Source organism: Rhipicephalus microplus, chromosome 9, assembly GCF_043290135.1.
Source record: "Rhipicephalus microplus isolate Deutch F79 chromosome 9, USDA_Rmic, whole genome shotgun sequence".
Lineage (NCBI taxonomy): Eukaryota > Metazoa > Arthropoda > Arachnida > Ixodida > Ixodidae > Rhipicephalus > Rhipicephalus microplus.
In genome coordinates, this window is record NC_134708.1 from 28,816,906 (window position 1) to 28,836,516 (window position 19,611).

The 19,611-nt window shown below is 45.6% G+C and overlaps 1 protein-coding gene across 1 annotated transcript; it reads left to right on the plus strand.

Moving 5' to 3' along the window:
- Nucleotides 1-159: 159 nt before the first annotated feature.
- Nucleotides 160-15,972, plus strand: LOC119163658 (WD repeat-containing protein 18). The gene is made up of 3 exons (XM_037415704.2): nucleotides 160-738; nucleotides 6,508-6,906; nucleotides 15,308-15,972. The coding sequence occupies exons 1-3, from the start codon at nucleotides 421-423 to the stop codon at nucleotides 15,911-15,913; spliced, it is 1,323 nt and encodes a 440-aa protein (XP_037271601.2). The 5' UTR covers nucleotides 160-420; the 3' UTR covers nucleotides 15,914-15,972.
- Nucleotides 15,973-19,611: the final 3,639 nt, after the last annotated feature.

The following is a 19,611-nucleotide window of genomic DNA, read 5'->3' on the forward strand; positions in this document are numbered from 1 at the left end:
GTCCCTTCTAAGAACGATATCCGCCTCCGCCGTATACACGAGCGACAGTTTTTAATGCTGCACAAGTTCTCCTTGGGTTGTTAAGGCATTTCAAGGAGCCCGTTGTCTGAGTTGCAAGCCTAAGCTAGGTAGCCCATCTCTGAGTACATTTGTTGAAGGTTTTAGTTGCTAATCTCAAAGGTTTCGCTTTTTTTTTTTTGTAAATAAAAATTGCAGAGTCGTCATAACATTTTTTTCTCAAATAACTGTCAATTTAGTTAGCGTTAGGATGCCAAAGTTTGATTGTGTTAGTTTTTAGCGTGCTTTCTATTCTTTTTGCTCTAAACATTAAAAAAAGTTTTGCATCACTGCTGGCATCTAGCGGAAACTCTGCCGATTTGAGGTGACGAGCAGGGCTGAGGTTCACATTGACGCGGAGAAATGGCGTCGTTCGAAAGCATCTTCACGAGCGACGGCGCCGGGCAATTGTGGAACACGTGCGCCTGGGACGTCGTGTCGGCCTCGGTGCTGGCACAGTACAAGGGAGGCACGAGCGGTCCGCGCACGTTGTGTCTCTTGGGCTCGGACTACGTCATCAGCGCGCAGCAAGACAAGCCGCTGCTGCGGGTATGGTCGCTGCAGCGTCGGGATCAGATTCAGAAGCAAATCGTGTGCCCCGGCAGGGTATCGGCGTTGGCGGCGTCTCCTGACGGCCTGCACTGTGTGGCCGGCATCGAAGACAAGATATACCTGTGGCAGGTGAGGTCCCTCTGTCGTGCTGTTGCGTTCGCGCAACCAGGGGCGCGCTCGTGTTGGTTTGTCATTGATTTTTCCCACTGGCCGATGGCTTCACCGCTAGCGTTTTCGGTATTTAGTGCCGCGCACTGGCGGTATGCGACAGAGTGGCCACTCGTCGCATGGCTATAAGTGTGATGCCATTCATTTTTCTTGTCGGAGACTCTTACTACAAGTGAGAGAGAGGCGCCGACTTCGTCTCCCGAATAAAAACTGCAGAGACGCCCTGCGCGTCTTTCTCTGAAGACAAGAGTATTCGCATTAAATAGAATGGGCGTGCAGACACAGATGCAAGAGCTTGGTTAAGACATGACAAAGGGCGATAGTACGGCGTTTGTGATGTCCTGGCTTCTCTCTTGTCCGTATTTGCACGGCCTATTTCTTCAACATGAACGTTTACCAACTAGCCCACCTAACTGCTATTCTAAGCTTAAGAAGGGGAAGTGTTGAGTAGCTCGCTTCTTAGTTGGATACAACCAATTGGCATCAACAGACAAGCCAAAGCAGGCACTGTGGACGTTGTCCGTTTTATTTAAGCGTACAGTAATTGTGACCCCGTAAAAAGGAATTAAAGTGCTCGGAAAAGCACCATTTGCCTCCTCGAGATCCGATACCAAGATTTTTGTACTTTTTGCGCACATTAATTTTTTTCAGTTTGGGTCATAATCTATGCACGAAAGTTAAAAATAATATATGCCCCCTAAGCATAGGCGTATCAGATGAGGGGGGGGGGGGCAAGGGAGGCAAGATGGGAAAGCAAGTTGGAGGAACGGCTGAGCCCTCCCCCCCCCCCCCCCCCCCAACGCACTTTTGACAGCGCTCACTGTCAGCTGCGCGATCGGAAAACAAACAACTAAGGCGAAGTTTTCCTTCACCACAGTAATCACTCAATTATGTTGTTACAAGGAAAGGAAAATGTTACCAAGGAACGTTTTAATATAGTAAACTTTTTCCTTAATTACTGCTGTGACGATTGTCCTTGAATGTTCCTTGTGGTGTGGGCCGCCTATGCGACTCTTTCGCACCTTGTACTGGAGCATTGCAGAGCGGGCTACAGTACAAGGCGCGAAAGCGTCTTGTACTTGCTTTGTTATGAATGGGAACGCACAATCGTTTTATGGACCAGTCAGAGCATCTGCTTCTTCAAAGAAATCGTTATTTTTGACCAAAAATGAATAGTGTCACTGCTGCTTTATCGAAGCTGCTGTGAGCCAATGATTGTGACAAATATTTTTAAATGCTTTAGTTCTGCCATACAAAAAGCACCACAAAAAGGTTTGCACTTTTGTCTCTGATAAATCTGATCAGTCTTGCTTACGGTAACTTGTAGCGATGGCAGCAGTTTGCGAAATGGCAAAGAATAAAGTAGTGCACTAGAGTACTAGTGCACTGCAAGCTCAGCCTCTAAGCTTACCCCGCAGCTTGACCCACCGGACCAGGGAGAAGGAAAGACTGTGGTTTTTTGCACGATTAATGTCTAATTAGGATTCAGGCTAGTTAGTTTTCATTCAACTTGAATTGTCTTTTGCAGCTCAAAATGCAATTCTGACATAAAAGAAGCACACACGTGCAGCGCTGCTTAGTTCTCTCTCAGCAAGGATGAGCTCACAGCAGTGTACACGCACACATTACCTCTAGAAAGTTTTCTGGAGTAACTGCGCAGTTACCATGAAAAGGGCTCTTTGCTACTCCGAAAGACGAAATGTGCACAAAAGATTGCACACAGCACCACAAGGAGGGGCACTTTCTTCCTTGTGGAGTAAAGCACCCGTTCTTTAGAGTAACTGCAGGAATGTTCGCGCCGTATGCAAATGACTAATCGGTGCCTACACAAGCCTGTTTCATTTCAGACGGTTCTGTAGTGCGGTGTGGTGTGATGGTTAGTGTATGCGCAAGCTGACGGAATGGTCGTGACTTCATTGATTGATATGTGGGGTTTAACGTCTCAAAACCACCATATGACTATGAGAGACGTCGTAGTGGAAGGCTCTTCAAATTTTGACCACATAGGGTTCTTTAATCTGCATGGTTATATATATATATATATATATATATATATATATATATATATATAATCACGTGACGACTGAGGTAGGTTTGTTGCTTTTCCCACTCGCAAAAGAGTTGGTACGCCACTGCCCCTATGCTCAATTGTCTGTTGGTTTCATGGAGGCAGAAAAGAATTATAGATGGAGAAAATTAGGGGTGGGTCATAGGAGCAGGCTTAACACTGATTTACCTTAATTTGCTTAAGGCAGCATTATAGGATGCCCCTTTTTTTTCACATATGCAAATTAAGTGAAAGTGAGCATGCAAAGTACAATAGATAGCTGTCTCTTCTAGCCAGAAAGTAGTTGCTGTAGAAGTGCAGAACACTTTGAATGCTAGGGTGCACGAGGAATCTAGGAAAAGTGTGGACTTGTTTGCGTCACCCGATTGCAAGCATACCCCGCAGTCCAGAAATCCCTCAGCAGTCACCACTTGCCATGTCTGCTTAAACGCCAACTCCGGTGATTTTTCGAGGTTAGTGGATCCCGATGAAGTTCACTGGGTACGTTCATTTGCACATTTGCACCATTCATGCCAAATTGCAGGCTTGAGAGTTTCGCAGATTATTTTTGAATGAATTTCACAACGTGCGTCGAAACACTCACATAGATTGCCAGAATTAATGGCAACATTGTGTGTGTGATGTTAAGTATTGCTTGGCGGAAGTGACGAACCAATGTTGCCACTGCAAAGTCTGCTATGTATTGTGTGGGTTCTGCCGGCGCTGCTTGGGTTGAGCGTGCGATTTCCTTTTCCATGTTGGTGGGCACGCGATAGGTTCCAAGTGGGGTTGCGTTGTGAGCCACACACAATTTGCTATATACTCTCCATAACAGATTAAGCGTTTTAGCCGATCGCCGCGAACGGCGTGGACAGGTAGTGCCATCTGGCGGGCATTATCAGGCAAATCTTTACATCACACGTAAAAGCGCACTCGGTTGGGTTTCTGTATTGCGGCTTTTCGGTAATTAAAAATTATTTTCAATTTTTTTTAGCATTTCAGTTATCGGGCATGTGAGAAGAGTGTCTAACGAACATAAAAGCACCATTATCCTGACATGGTCAACAAATTGCCGGAGTTGGCCTTTAAGCTGGTCATGCATGCTATAGCTGGACAGTAATGCATCAATACAAGTGTAGTGTACACTTGTAGGCTGAAAGTTCTGTGGCATATCTAAACTATTCTTAACTGGGGAAAACCTGCATAAGAAAGGCAAGCACGCAAAAACACAGTACACATAAGTGTGCTGAACTTACAACTAACATCTTAATGGCATCGATCGCTCGTTTTTACAGCACACTGAACACCATTCCAAACAAACCACCTAACCAAGGTAACCAAGGTAGGCAAACTACATGTTCATTACTTGGTTCAGCACTCATGTGTACTTCGTTTCTGCGTCCTCCTCTTTCTCGTGCAATTTTCCCCCTGCTTAGGATGTACTAACTCATACAAATCAAAAGTCCTGCTGGAGATACCTAAACTAAATGGTCTATGCCAGTCTATTCATTAGGGTGTGGGAATTCATATGTGTAGAAAGTGGGCTGATCAGCAAAGGTGAAGATATGCTTCTTTCAAGGTAGTGCCCAACTTCCCCATCATCTTGAATTAGTTTTGGAACAAAATATCATAGACTATCTCCTTGAAGGGAACCCCGATGGGATGCAAAGCAGCAGCGGTGCGCCGGTTGAAATGGGCATTGACGCGAGTGTTATAAGAACGGTTTGAAGTGAAACTCGGTGTAGCATTTACTCGAGTAAACATTTGTTTGAAATGCAGACAGGGGAGGCGGGTTGGGTTTCATGTAAGTTTCATCGCAGATAAACGAGCCGAAAGAGCCCACTCGATGGGTGTGGTCGAGTGCTGCGGGCGGTGGAGAGGGTGAAGCGAGAGGAAAGTGTGTTGCTGGCGGAGGAGCCAGCTGCTGCGGATGAAAAGAAGAGTGACGTCAGTGCTCACCTGCGAGGGAAGTGTGCAAGGGGTGCGTGACGGCACGCAGCTGCGACGTGAGCTACTTGGCACCGCTCCAACGCCTGCGATGAGGGGAACGCATTGTGGCCTGTTTGTACGAGTGCACTTACGTACGGCCTCACACGTGTGAAAGAGCTGCTTCGCATCTAAAAAAGCGATAGGTGGATCAATGGTGTCCTCACTGCCGTGCGACGTATTCGGCACAGATGGAGCGGGTGAATATAGGTTAGCGGCCCTCCATGTGGAGGGCCACTGTATCGCACAACAGCACCCAGCTTGGGCACACCAGTGGTTACTGCTGACTTAGCTGCAGTTCGTAAGAGGGACATAGTTGGAGGGTGTGTTTTATAAACATTGAAGTTCAGGCAAATTAGCGTGCTACCCATAATTTCTATGCTGGCTTGACCGTCGTGCTTGCAGCTCCTACACAGTCTAGTGGTTAAATTGCTAGGCTGCTGACCCAAATATCTCAAGATCGAATCCCGACCATGAGGTCCGCAATGTTGACAAAGGCAAAAAGGCTTGAGGCCCATGTTAAATAGCTCAGGTGGTCATGGACATAGGCTTGAGGCCCATGTGCATGTTAAATAGCTCAGGTGGTCGAAATTTTTGGAGTCTTTCAATCGGCGTCCCTCTTAATCAAATTGTGGTTCTGAGACGCTGAACCCCAGGAATCACCATTATTAGCATCTCTTGGTGACAATAATGCCAGTGTTTTATCTGGTTATTATTGTAGGCAAATCTATGCCATAAAAGCATGCCCTCAAGCAATACCTTTTTAGTGTGGGCTATTTTCCTGCTCTTCGGTATGTTAAAGTAGTATCTACAAGATTTTTGCGCACCCCAAAAGGGTCATTTATTGTTTCCATGATATGCACTGCCTTCGCTCTTCACATATTGCAACCTGACAACACGTAATAAATGTTTTACTTTGATTTTAAAGTTTTTGTCACGCAATATCTGCAAGCAGGCATCGTGCATGCAGCCTAAATTGCAGGAATCGCTGTTAGAGCTTCTCGACAGCAACTCACTTATTGTTTATGTGAACCATGTGTGGCTTACAACAAACTTACAGCTGTTGGTACTATGTCGCTATTTCAACTCTTCCATAACATCAAAGCAAAACTATTTTTAAGGTAACAGTATTAAAAAATATATTGAAAGCATTCTCAAGTGCTATGGCACTGTTTTTGGTGTTCTTGAGACCCTTGTTTTCATGTGGAGCCAAAAGCCGAAAATATTTAAATAGTCAGTACTCCACTGAACAATTTTTAAGTTCTCATTTCTGTAGGTGTGCAAGAACACTGCAAGCCTCGAGCACAAGAATGACACTCATATATAGTCTAAACCGCATTTGTATAGTGTGGCCAGTCAGCCTCTTCAACCACTGTGTTGGAGATATATGCAGACAGCAACACCATAATGATAGCAAACAGTTATACTGCATGCTGGGCCACTATGCTATGGTTCAAACATGAACTATTGTGAGGTAGAAGCTGTGGACAGGGTCCACAGTCTAGCTCTCGACCACTCTCAATAAGTGACTCAGATTGTATTTATTACCTTGAGTCACACTAACTGAATGGTTTTAGTATCAGAGCTACTCCTAATATTTTAAGGTCTATGGCTGAGACTGGATAGGGCGTTGACACCACGTGATGTTGGAGTGACTGCGAATTCACAGTTGCACTAAAACTTCCTTTTCTCTGAAGGTCTCATCAGGCGACCTCCTTGCCGTGGTGAGCCGCCACTTCCAGGTGATAACGTGTCTGCGCTTCACTGACGATGGTGGCCGTTTCGTCTCGGCATCACGTGATGGCCAGGTGTTGGTCTGGGACCTGGCTGAGGTTGCGTGCACCGGCACGCAGGGACCCGCCGAGCCCGTGCACGCGTGGTCGCAGCACAGCTATGACGTCACCGACATCCACATCGGCGCGCTGGGTGGGACACGCTGCTACACTTGCTCAGCCGATCAGACGTGCCGGGTGTTTGACATTGATGGCGGTGACCTGCTGGCCACCGTAGTGCTGGAGGCCGCACTGACGGCAGTCGTTACGGATCCGGCTGAGGACCACATCTTTGCCGGTTCCAGCACTGGAAAGATATTCGAGGTGAGTTCTTGTTGATGTCCTGTTGACACCTGTGCCTAGAAAGAGCGGGTATTTTTGGTGGTGCGATATTCAACAGTAAAAAAAAAAAAACTTTTTTCATAACTGAGTAATGTTACAAGACTAACCAATTTGTTGCATAGAACTTGCAAGGACAAGCCGACTGCGAAGATGGAACAAGTATTCTTGTGTGTTCACATGCTTTTGTGAGTTTGCAGCACAATATACTTGACATTCCACACAACTTCAGGGAAACCGTTGCCTACAGATCATCAAAACAGCAGAAGGGAACTCTGAAGAGAAGACATGGCTTTGTCGGTCTCGCACACAAAGAGCATTAGAGCATTGAACTGCATGTGTGTCCTCAAAACACCATGTATCACTTGGCTAAAGCGCGTCCTCGCAACATTTTCGACCATTGTACGATTCCAGTGTTGTAACGGTCGCACATCGTATCAATATTTGTCGTTTTACAGCGGAAGCTCTTATCACAAGGGTCGCATGCGCCGTAGTTCTCTGCCGCTGGCAGAGTCCATAACCACTGTTGTGCAGAATAAGAAAAGAACTAAATAAAGAACACCAACGACACAATAAGATTCGAACCCGGGTCCCTTGCGTGCCAGCCCAGTATTCTACAACCGAGCCACGCCGGTACTTCGAAATCGTTTCCAAACTGACGTTAGGCAGGCTTAATGTCAGGAGATGAATCATGTTGATGTGAGCATTAAAGCGTCTAAGAGCAGCAAAGGAACAATCCGGCATCATACAATGTGAATTTCGTAATGACTGCGTCATCGAATTCTCCATACCATTACAAAAGCTTCAGGTATACTGTAAATACTTGCGTATAATACGAGGTTTTCTTCCAAATATTAGCATTCCAAATTTCCGCCTCGTACTATGTGCGGGTCCAAACGAAAACTTGCTCGAAAAACGAAATTGTGCTTGAAGTTTCGGTTTCGTAACTGCCGCTTGGCTACGGCTTCGTTTTGTCTACGAGTGGCTATGCTTGGCTTTGTTATCTTCGCGCACTCGCGCTGCAAAAGTGAGCGCTAGTGCCATTTCTTTCTTTGTTGTTGAGTATTTTGAGCGCTTGGACAGCGGACGGGCAGACATGTGAACCTCGCTGTGTTCTGTGCCTCACTTCACATGCCAGGGCACCGAAACCAGTACTCGGCTGCATTCAAAAGAAAGGTCACTGCAGCTCCCAAGGAAATCGGTAACAGTGTGGCCGGAAGACAGTTTGGAGTCACCGAGGGAAGTGTGCGTGGATGGTGACGACAGAAAAAAGCACTTTTCGCATGCAGCGGAAAACGAAAAAGCTTTCGCGGTCCAAAGAAAGGGGCCTTCCCAGAGATTCAACTCGCACTGACAGAGTTCCTTCGACAGCAGCGGGCGGGGCACTTGCCAGTCAACATAGAGCTGATGCAGATGAAAGCGAGGGAGCCGGCGAGAGAAAAGGAGATGTCGAGCTCGGACTTCAAAGCCAGCAAGCACTGGATATACCGTTACATGTGCCGAGCCGGATTTTTCCTGCGCCGGCGAACCTCCATTTCTCAGAAGCTCTCTGTAGCCAGAGCTTCTTATCTCATTTCAATTCCATGTGATTACGTTGCGCCGCTCGCAGAACTTCCAGCTGGGACATATCGGCAACGCCGATCAAACGCCAGTTTACCTGGACATGCCATCGCCCCTTACAGTTCAGGAGAAGGGCTCGAAGCAGGTCAGTGTCTGTACCACTGGCAATGAAAAAACGCGTGTATGTTATCGTGCACGGCGGACGGACACAAGCTCCCATCTTATTTCGTCTTCAAGTGCGAGACAATGCCTGAAGGGGAGGAGCTACCGAAGAATGTCATCGTGAGATGTCACGATAAAGGCTGGATGAATGAAGACCTTGTCCTAGACTGGGCAAAGTCTGTGTGGTGCAGATGGCCTGGTGCCCTGCTCTCTTTTCCATCCATTCTGGTGCTGGACGCGTTTCGCTGCCATTTGGCCGACTCGGTGAAGAGGCTCCTGCGCGATTGCAGCACGGAACTGGTCGAGATCCCGGGTAGGATGACATCTCAATTGCAACCTCTCGACGTTTGTGTGAATAAGCCGTTCAAGGATGCGGTTAAGCGTTGCCACGCCGAGTGGATGCACTCAGGTGAGCCTGCAGTGACGCCGACCGGGCGGCTGAAACGGGCGTCGCCGGCCACGCTATGCAAATGGATCGTGGACGCTTGGGCAAGCATCCCAGGGGACCTTGTGCGTCATTCCTTCAAGAAGTGCGGCATCTGTAATGCCCTCGATGGCACAGAAGACGAGCACCTATTTTTCGATTTGCCTGACTAGGAAATGTCCGAGGAAAGCGCAGTTGAAGACGACAGCGATTGACATGGCGGATGCGTGCTCAATAAATGTGTTTTCGGTGACCTTTCCTACATCGTTTTATACGCAAATACAATTTTTTTTTCATTTTGCGCCTCTAAAATTTAGCGTCGTATTATATTCTGGTTCGTTATATACGTGGGTATTTACGGTAATTCTTTATTGTGATCAGCCACAGCATCAGCCACTTTCTTGCAATTGTGTAGTGGTATGGAAGAGTGACAAAGGATGGCATAGTGAATACGTCTCTACTACACAAAAACTGTAATGAATTATTGTGTAGTAGGTACCCAGCAAGTGTGTTTCTAGCACTTACTCAAAGAGTGTTTAAAAAAGGCTGTGAAAGGCCGCTTTTCTAGTTTTCGATGTGACAGTGCTGTGCGTTTTGCGCAGGTCTTGGTTTTTTTTTTTCTGAGCTGCGATTTTAAATGGAGGCTTTTGGTACCTACCATGTTCGCAGCGTTTCGGGGACGTGTTGAAGCTGCAGGCTCAGTTTCTTGTGTGAAAAGCACCTTGCACTCTGTGTTAAACTCGTAGCGTGGTTGTTTCGAACAGAAATCATTTTGAGATTCCCAAGCACAGATCTCTGGATGTTGCCGTCCTGTTCTCGCCGGCAATGCCTTGGGTAGCCTGTGCAAAAGCAACCTCGGCCGTTGCCAAAGGCTTGCCTCCGAGGCATACGCCCTAGGTGGTAAGTGTGCGGACCGGCCTGAGTATAAATTATATGCATTATACATATAATTTATGTTGAGTAACAATTCACCAGAGAGGTCTCTTGTATTCTTGTCTTTTGGCGTAAAGTATTGAAGCGACGTTACAGATAATGTGCCGTTCTTTTCTCCTACAGTGGTTTAGGTGACACATATTGAGGCATGCTGTAGAAGCAAAGGAATTAAAGGAGCACTGACACAAAATTGCAAAAGTGAGGTAATAAGTGAAATAGATTTATCAAGAGACTCACACAACATCTACGAAATATCAACAACAAATATAGTCTAGACCCCATTTAAAATTCTAAATTTAAATTTAAAATATAAGAATCAAATTTAATTAAATTTAAATTAAAATAATTTTAAAATTTAAATTAAAGCTAATTCTAATGTGCATGCCATGCAACTAAGCTAGTGGGAAGCCCCTTACAACATCGACATAAATGCAGCTGAAGTGTAAATGAACTTCCGTTACGAGTTTGTGGGGGCTGTTTGCTTGCATGCGCCTTGCGCTATTTGTCATTTCTCCCTCCGTGTTTGCGGCTTTGTGCATGTCCGAGCAGTGCCCGCTCGTGCATGCTCTTGCGCGTATGCCACCACTTCGCAGTTTTGCGTGGTCACGTGGCCACCGGTGTTTACATTGCTACCGGAACTGATGTTGCCCAGCTCGGAGCTTTTTGAAACCGAAACGGCGACTGGGCACTCTACAAATATCTCTAAATAAATAATCGTCATGCACTTGTGCAAACGAGGTTTTCAGCTGTGATGAGTGGGTCATAAGCTACGTATCACAAAACAACAAACGAAAGCAAGGTGCAAAACTTTTGTGTCAGTGCTCCTTTAAAATTACTTGCAAGTCTTTGCTATGCTTAAGCATTCAATAGAAAGCTGTTCATGTATTTGTCATTATGCTGTGAAGAAAAAAAAAAAGAAACTTGAGAGCTGGGGAACACAAGAGCCATAAAGTGGGACAGATAGAATATTTAGCATGGTCTTGGAGTGCACATGTTGATTTCTATGTTCACTGTTGAATGAAAGTCTGCAGTGTTGCCTTGTCCACTTTCTCATGCCTGACGAGCACATCACATTTTTTAAGCACCTGCTGCGCCATGTGGTTCTTGCCACCACTCTTTGAGCGCACATGCATTCTTAGTTGATCTAGTATTGCTACAGCCAGCAACAGTGTTGGTTGCGGCACCTTAGACAGTACTCTCAAACTAACCCGTCCGATAATACTTTCATGAGTTTAGTGCGGGATACGGGATTATTCGGGGCTCAGGCGACAGTCATATGTGAGAACAGCAACAGGAAATGGCAGTATATTATGAATTACAGTGAAACCTCGTTTGTCGAGATCTCGTCAACTCAAACTCTGGCTTGCTGCGCGGTCTGGGAAAAAACTGTGTGCACCGTATTCACTCGCATAATAGGCGCACCTCCAGTTTGGTCGGGAGAAATCAATTTATTATTTTTTTTTGCCCTGAACTTGGCTGTGATCAGTAGTTCTGTACCGTACTTGCACGGTTGCAATTTGACGCCTATTTACGTTAACTGATGCGAGGAAAAAGAAAAGAAAAAAGGCTGTGGTAGCACGGCACCAGCTTGCCAAGTGAGGAAGAATGGTGGTTGCTTGGGTGTCTGAGTCCTTTGCACCGAAGCCAGGGTGGCTCCAGCAGCTAGCCCGGCCACTTGCCCTCTGCATGGAACCTGTGATCGTGTCCCCGTCAAAGTGTGCATTGAGTTTCCTGTTGACAAAAGTGTCGACGTTATCGCGTTCGATACCTCGTCGGCAAATTTAAAAGCATTTCGGCTTACCGACTCGAGCTTTCGCCTTTGCTGCAACTACGCGGACTTGCACAAGCTTGGCCGACTTTAGTCGCCACTGATTTCCTGACCGCGAACCTAAGCATCATATTACATGCACTGCTTTTGGATCAGTGCATGAGTGATTTTTTTCGATGCCCAACCTTCGTGTTGTCTTGCACTAACTTCCCTTGACAACATACCGGATCGCAAGCTAGGCCTAATCATTGTTGGTACTTGTCAGTTATGGTTTTGTGCAGAATCAGCGTAACTCTTTTCCATGGCTATATTTGAAAGAAAGGGGCTTCAGTGGGGCTTCTAAGAATGGTGGTTCTGAATTAGATTGTAAAGTCTTGCAGCCCATGTCTTGTGTAAGCCAGTGAAACCGAACGATCGGTACCGTTCAGCGTGCAAAATTTCGGCTGTGGTAGCATTCTTTTCGTGTTTTTTTTTTTTCTTTACACCGAAAGCTGTTATGAGATCAGAACAAGGGTCGAGTTCGCCTAGTTCTCCGCCGCCGGTGTTCGTAAACCACTATCGTGTAAAATGAAAAAAAAAAAAAAAAAAACAGAATAGGAAAAAAAACAAAGGACACAATGGGATTTGAACTCTGGTCTCCTGCGTGCCAGCCCAGTAATTTACCACTGAGCTACGCCAGTGCTTGGAATTGCGTTGCAAAGTAACCCTAGACAGGCTTCGTCCTTCTCCGAAGAATGACGAAAGATGGCTTGGTGAATTCTTCTGTATTGCACAAAATTGATTTATGGCGTAGTGGGTACTCTGCAAGTGTGCTTTCGCTGTGACTGTGCTGCACATCGCAGTGAAGCGGTGAATCATTTGCTGGCATCTGTGGCCGCAGTGAAGCGGCCACAGATGCCAGCAAATGATTTAGAAAAGAAAGGTGATGTTCTTCAAAGACATAAACGCAGGTGTTTCTTGACAGGAGATAATGAAAAAGTACGACATTGAAAGAAGCACCTTAAAGGGCCCGTAAACCACCTAGAGGTCGAGATTCTGTTGTTGTGGGGAAATTGTGCACAAGCGTACGACGAACACGGAGCCGTGAGCATTTTTCGAAATGGTGCAGTAATCCCGCTTTGCCCTCTCGCTGAGCGCCCCTCCCAATTTCGCATGGCATACGTCATCGCTGACATGCTGCTTGAAACACCATCTACTTTTGGTTGCTGCAACTCCAACGGTCGACTCCGTCAGTTGCGTGCTTGATGGCGAACCATGGCTGCCGTAATCATGCCGGTATGAAACCTGTGCTGCGGACATGTCTTCAAAGGATTTCCAACGCTATGGACCCGTATGGGGACACGCCGTGCCCCGCACGTGTTACACGCACGCAGGCAACACGACGAACAACAAGCAGCACGAACAGCTGCTTGCAGATTGACCGGAAGTCGTTGGCTCTTGCTTGACAGCATATTTGGCATATTTGGCTCGGCGCGCCAGAAATGTGGCACGACGAGTCACGTGGAGGCTCGAAGGCCCGTAAAGGAGGAGGGATTGTTTCTTGGAATTTGTGGCACGCCGACGGCTCGTAGCGCTGCCACGTGCAGAATCGTTGATCCCAACGGCATCCTGCATACGATGCGCGCGTTTACTTGAAATGCTTGAAAAAATATTGGAGCTAGTTTATGGGACCTTGAAGCGACTGCGTGTAGAACCAAGCAAAAAATTTTTAGGTGTTTGACAGCGGCAAGTTCACTGGAAACGCAGACGCACTGGAAACTGCAAGACGGCAGCTCACCCAAAACTGGAAGATGCATTGCTATGGTGGATCATGGACTTGTGAAACGGCCAGCTTCCCTCGACTGGATTTTTGTAGCTGAAAGCTACGCAATGAAATGAACATTGGCTCTCTTGGTGCGCCGTCACTTTCAGAACATCCAACTATTTCGATGCAGGTTGAAGATGATTGTTCTAGTGCAAGTTTTGACGACGAGACTGACAAAAATAACACTTTTTTTTTTTCCTGAAATCAGCCTTTGTCTGTGCCATGTACAGTTTTCTTTGGTTTGCATAGTCCATTCGATTAGTATCTGAAATTAGGTTAACTTTGGTATTTTCGCCAATCCCATGAGAGCCAAGTTAACAAGGTCTGAATGTATTTTGTCGTCTGCTACATAAATAAAGAGCACAGAACAGAGGGAGGCACCATTCTGCCCTATAGAATGTATACTGATATTCTTTACAGACAACTACAGAAAACGCGACCTCTTGAGTTGGACTAGTGAATTAGCCTGCGTTGTCTCTGGCTTGATCCAAGCCCACGTCAACAGTATGTAAAAATAGCTACCAGTGGCCTCGCCCAAAGTCTATCACTCAGTCAAGGCTTTAACACACACACACACAGAAGAATTGTTGAAGTCATCACACTCTTCAATTTTGAACTTAGAAAAACGATGCCCCTAAATATCGATATTCAGTTATAATAATTCTTAGTTTTTTGATGTATTGAAAACATTTCTTAATTTTCTTGGCAGACAATCAAAATGTGGCACATTGTTCTGGGGCGTGTTCCCTTTGCCCATAAGTCATTGGTTGTTTGCTTTCTCTTATTCTCTCTTGACATTGTGTTCTATTCTATCGGAGAATGTGTACAAGATTGTGCCCCTGGCCTGCAATGTTAGCAAGATTTGCACAGCGCTTGATGAATATAGGTCTCACGCATGACTGAATGCCACAACGGCATCATTTACAGAAGCGTAACCTCTGTATGGCTTTCCACTGGCCCCAGCAGTAGGAGCTAAGCAGCACACACACACACATGCAGTACACGAAAAAGCACATGCATCACACTCGCACGACCGCCACACTGACCTTTAAAAAGAGCCAGGACAGCGTGAATGATCGCATGAAGCTCGTCAGACAGCGATGGTGATTAGTTATGCTACCGAAGCTATTTGGGTAATTGCTGCAGATCCCAAAAGCCTCCCTTTTGCCAACTGCATGCAAAAAGCCGTTTTCGGTTGTGGATCTTGAAGGCTGTGCATTGCAGGTGAAAACGAAAACTTGTTTTCAGCAATGCTCCCACTGATCTTGTGCGGCTTGTCCTATCGTCAAGCCAGGCCAAGCTGCGTGAAAAGTCTGCATGACCACTTTGTGACCCCTCTGTTTCCACTGCTTCGTTTACTTCTGCTGTGTGGTGTCAGTCTTTTTGCAAGCAATGTAGTCACATTTTCGCAGCTCAACTTTGCCAAAAGCATGGCTTGTAATTGGTATATAACGTGTAATTTGGAAAGAAGTCATACCTAGACCTTGAAGGCAATTCAGTTAGGAGTGTCCTGGTTCCAAACGCCAAGTTGCAGTCCAGGAAAATGGCACGAAACATGCTAGGGCCAAAGCTCCTCGAATTTATGTGCTTGCAGTGACTCGGTGAGCCTACGCCTCTATGCTGCTGCATATAACCCGCATGGCTTCGTCGCCTTCGTTTGCAACACACTCTGCTGGATAGCTTAGAAGCCCAGCAAGGCTACGTGCAGCACTGACTGCCCGTTTTACTGTCACAGGTGGCCCTGTACAAGTGGAACACGGGTAACAAGCGTCCGGAAGCGACGTTTCTCGGCCACGAGGGCAAGGTGACCTGCTTGGCGACGTCGCTGGACGGCCAGCTGCTGGTGTCGGGCAGCGAGGACTGCACAGCTCGAGTGTGGGACGTCGCTTCCAAACAGTGCATTCACGTCCTGCACCACAAGGGAGCCGTCACCAATGTTCTGGTCGTGCCAACGCCCGTGGCCCTGACGTCCATGAGGCCGTCACCGCCGACACTCCCACTGGGTGTCTTCAAGCGCACCACACAGGCGGCCAAGGATCCGAATGGAGTACCCGTGCAACTGGAATCTGGCCTGACGAAAATGAGCCGCGAGGAGGAGGCAAGGCGAAATGCATTGCCGCGTCTGGACTTGGCCGAGGCACTGCTGTCTACAGCCGCGTCGTTCACCGCGGGCGACGGAGAGGTAGACGGCGACGAAGATGAGGGCAGCACATTTGAGGACGCAGACTTGAGCAAGCAGGTGGCCATGCTCAAGGAGGTGAACAAGCAGCTATACAGTTACGCTTGGAACTGCGTTCTCAGGCAGCAGCACACGACGGGCAGCGAGATGTCGTCACTGTGATTTGAGGTTATTGCAACATTTGCGGGAAAGCGGAATAAACAGTGTAATGTTTTAAAGTATTATCACTTGCCTGCGTTTACTATAAGGGAGAAATGTGTGCAGATTCAAGCGAAAAGGCATTGAACTGCACCTTTTGTCTTTAGTGGGACAGAAAGCTTACTGTCAGTATTGCAAATCAGCTTTGTGGAAAACTTGTGGAAGGGTAATGAAAGGGCAAATTGACAAGCACCCATTAATTGGCACATTGTTACAACAAAATTTATGTGGGAGTGTTTGTAGATTTTTTTTTGTGACATAAACTAGTGGAACTGATTCCATTGAAGTAATTGGGAGCCTGCCAAATAAATTTTATTCTTTTATTGCAGCAGGCACGCCCATGTTTCCATTCCGAGGGGATGAACAGAAAAGAAAAAGACTCAGCTTTGTTATTTCTGCTGTATTTCTGCTGTATTTCTGATGTCAATCTTCATGCAAGTCTTAATGCAATATATTATATTTTTATAATAAAAAATAATAAATAAATCAATAATAATGCGAAGTAATGAATGCGTGCCTGATTAGGAGAAGTGAACTTAGTCTCCTAAGCTGACCTTCATGTGCTCAATTTGGGTAAGCACTGTTTCAAGACAGCCATATTAGATGCTACTCTTACATCATCAGGGTGCATAGTTGTGATCTGCATTCTCTGAAGTGCATTTCTTCATTTTATATCAAGCCAAAAATGTTCTGAAGCTTATCATTCTTTCTTTGTATACATCAGGAAATAAGTTTCATTGGGGTAAATCAAGAAAATAGTGATTGGAATGCAGTCATTGTTAAATATACTATAGTATAGTTACTCATAACCAGTCCTGCAGAGATCATAATCATCAAGATTCAAGTTCTTGAAGTTGGAGATTGTGGGGGGAAACTTTCAGTACTTTATGGTGGGCAGACACTTGCCACACTTTGAGGCTCTTCCTAAATCACATCGCACCCAGTGGTTGGGTTTGGGATGGACAAATCATTTGGAAGTCTTACAATCATCCGAATGGGCAACTTATTCAACCACCCATGCATGCTAGGGCAAAATAACCTTCAGTGCTTCTCACACAAATGATTGCTGGGGATGGATGAACTGTAAATGCGAGTTTAAAAGCAAAAACGCAATTTATCAAACAATTTCACATTGAATAGCAGTCATGACATTGAATATCAGCATGTGTGTCATGACTAAACTAATTTGTACAGCATTTTAATGACTGGAACTACATTTGCCTATGTCAATCTTTCGGTTTCAAGTGGAGTTCAGTAGTAGCAAAATTTGAATTGCAGTAGGGTGCCAGTTAAGGGGGCAGACTGCTCTTACACATTTTTTGTTTATTTCTTAATTGATCTTGATCAAACTATACAGAATTACGCAGTTTTTTCTGTTGATTTCAAATGTTTAATTAGTTTTTCTGTAACTCATTTTATTCCTGAGATAACTTAAGTTCATTCCCTATTGTTTAAGGCTGTCATATACAAAAGTGCTTAATTAAAAGTGATATTTAAAATATCCCAACATAGACTAATAACTATTGATTGAAATAATGCAAGAGTTTTTTTTTGTTTTTAAGCCTTTCTTAATTATTTTACAGCAAAATGAACCATCCATCTTCAATAGCAGTTGAAATCATGTTAAAATTTTTATGAGTGATTAATTAATTAAGGCTTGTTCTCTAAATTCTGCTCCCATACTTACACCCTACACACATACAGGTTTCCATTGCAAAAAGAATTATTATTGTACCTGCCCTAACTGCAGAGATATTGAGGCCTCAAAATTGAACTGTTGTAAATTTACTTCTTTGAGAAAAATGGAAAAAACTGAAAACACACAGCTTCTTCAAAAAGCGACAATCATGGTGTGCATGTTTTGCAATCCTCATAAAAGTGCTCATGAATTCGTAGCAGAGCTTCTAACACAGGTGCCGGCAAATTATAAAGAGGCCTCGAAGTTAGTTCCCCATTTTTTTGCAGATTCTGCATGCCAACAGCACCAAGAATCTGGACAGTTAGAATGACATTACAAAAAAATAACCACTTCCTGGTGTGTGAAAATTTGCAGAGAGATAGCGAAATACTTTCAGATACCAAATATGTCAATGTTAAAAAACTTTTTTTTGTCACTTTTTGGTCTCAAAGAGCAGTCTGCCCCCTTAAGCAGCAAAACATGTCATGTTTTAAAATAACTGTACTTAGCCCATATAATCCTGTATAACATGAACAGATGCATGCATCTGTATGCACTGATAAATCTTTTCTAAATACTTAAGATGCGTAATGTGTCTACTATTTAAGAACTCTGCACGATGCTAAATATACATTTAACTTTTAAGTGTGATTCAACAGAAATGTTGATTTTTTTAGAGGTGGTTTCACCACATAGCAGCTCCACACTGCAGTGAAACCATCTTTACATAAGGTTGTGTGCGTTCATGTTCATATCGAAAAATTGAAATTAGCTTTCAAGTGAATTTGAATACTCAAATATTTATTTGGAGCCCTAAAATATTTGTCCAGCCTTAATGATTGCACTTAAGGTCGTTTTGTGCATGCATGACGTAGCATAGCGAACCGTTTCTCTTGTGGGTAGCCTGTAGTGTTAGCCCACCTTCCATCATGGCTTCTGGTGCTTTCCCGTTTAGGCGTTTGCTTTGCGCACTACGTTGTAGTGCATAAAGCGCGCAGTTATGCATAGCCACGCGCCCACACTCTCTATTGGCAGAGGGCGCGGCGTCGCGTCAGAAAGCCTCGTGTTGACGCACTGCGATGGATATGTCTGGCCAGGCCTTTAGATGCCTCTTCAAACGAGTAAATTGACCGTCGCCGTGAACGTGAGTGACGCAAAAAAAAATCGACATCAAATGATGAAGTCGCCATATGATGGGACAGATCGACCAAAAATGACGTTGTGACGCACATGGTCACGTCGTCACATGACACCTTCGCCTAGTCAATGGTGGGCCGATCTTGGAAGCAGTACAAAAGTAGGTGAGATGCGAAACGCTTCAAGTGCTTCCAAAGCTGGAGGCTGTGCAAAACCACATTCGGGACACAAAGGTTTTTGAGGTGGATGAGGGAGCATCATTCCATCGACTGAGAAGAAAAACGAGTAGGCCTTTGTCTTTGGTTCGTCTTATAGGTGAATGCATAAGAATGCTTGTATGTCTCTCTCTCCCACTTGATCGAGTGCAAGACGATCTCGCTGTCCCAGGAGTGTAACTAGTTGACGGCCGTGTAGTCTGTGTACTCGTGCAACACGAAAAAAGTGGCCGCGATGCCACACCTGTTCTTGTTTTTCCTGCGGGAACCCTCAAGCAGCTCATGGTAGAAGACCATGTTGGCCTCGGTAATGGAATCGTCGAACGTCAGCATTACGAGCTGCAGCGCCTGGTCCGGTCGCAATCCGGCTGGTGGCTCGTCGGACGCGCATGCGCAGTGTGGACACGTGCACGCGGCTTTGTTGCAGTCCTCGTCCCAGTGGCGGTGCCACGATTTCTTTAGTGATCAGCGTGTAGTAGTTGCCTGGACCTCACTTTTCTGTCACGCTCGTTCACCAGGAGAGTGCACTGGTTTTTCTGATTTGTAAACAAGGGGTAGTGACCACATCCCGACATACCTGAAGGTTGATGGCTTTCCAAGTCTCAAGTCCTCCAGAGCCATCCAGTGCACCG

Excerpts from the sequence above, each read along its gene's own strand:
- LOC119163658 (XM_037415704.2), top strand. The coding sequence starts at position 421 with ATGGCGTCGTTCGAAAGCATCTTCACGAGCGACGGCGCCGGGCAATTG. Across the intron at positions 739-6,507 it reads ACAAGATATACCTGTGGCAG|GTCTCATCAGGCGACCTCCT; the intron begins GTGAGGTCCCTC and ends TTTTCTCTGAAG. Across the intron at positions 6,907-15,307 it reads GCACTGGAAAGATATTCGAG|GTGGCCCTGTACAAGTGGAA; the intron begins GTGAGTTCTTGT and ends TTACTGTCACAG.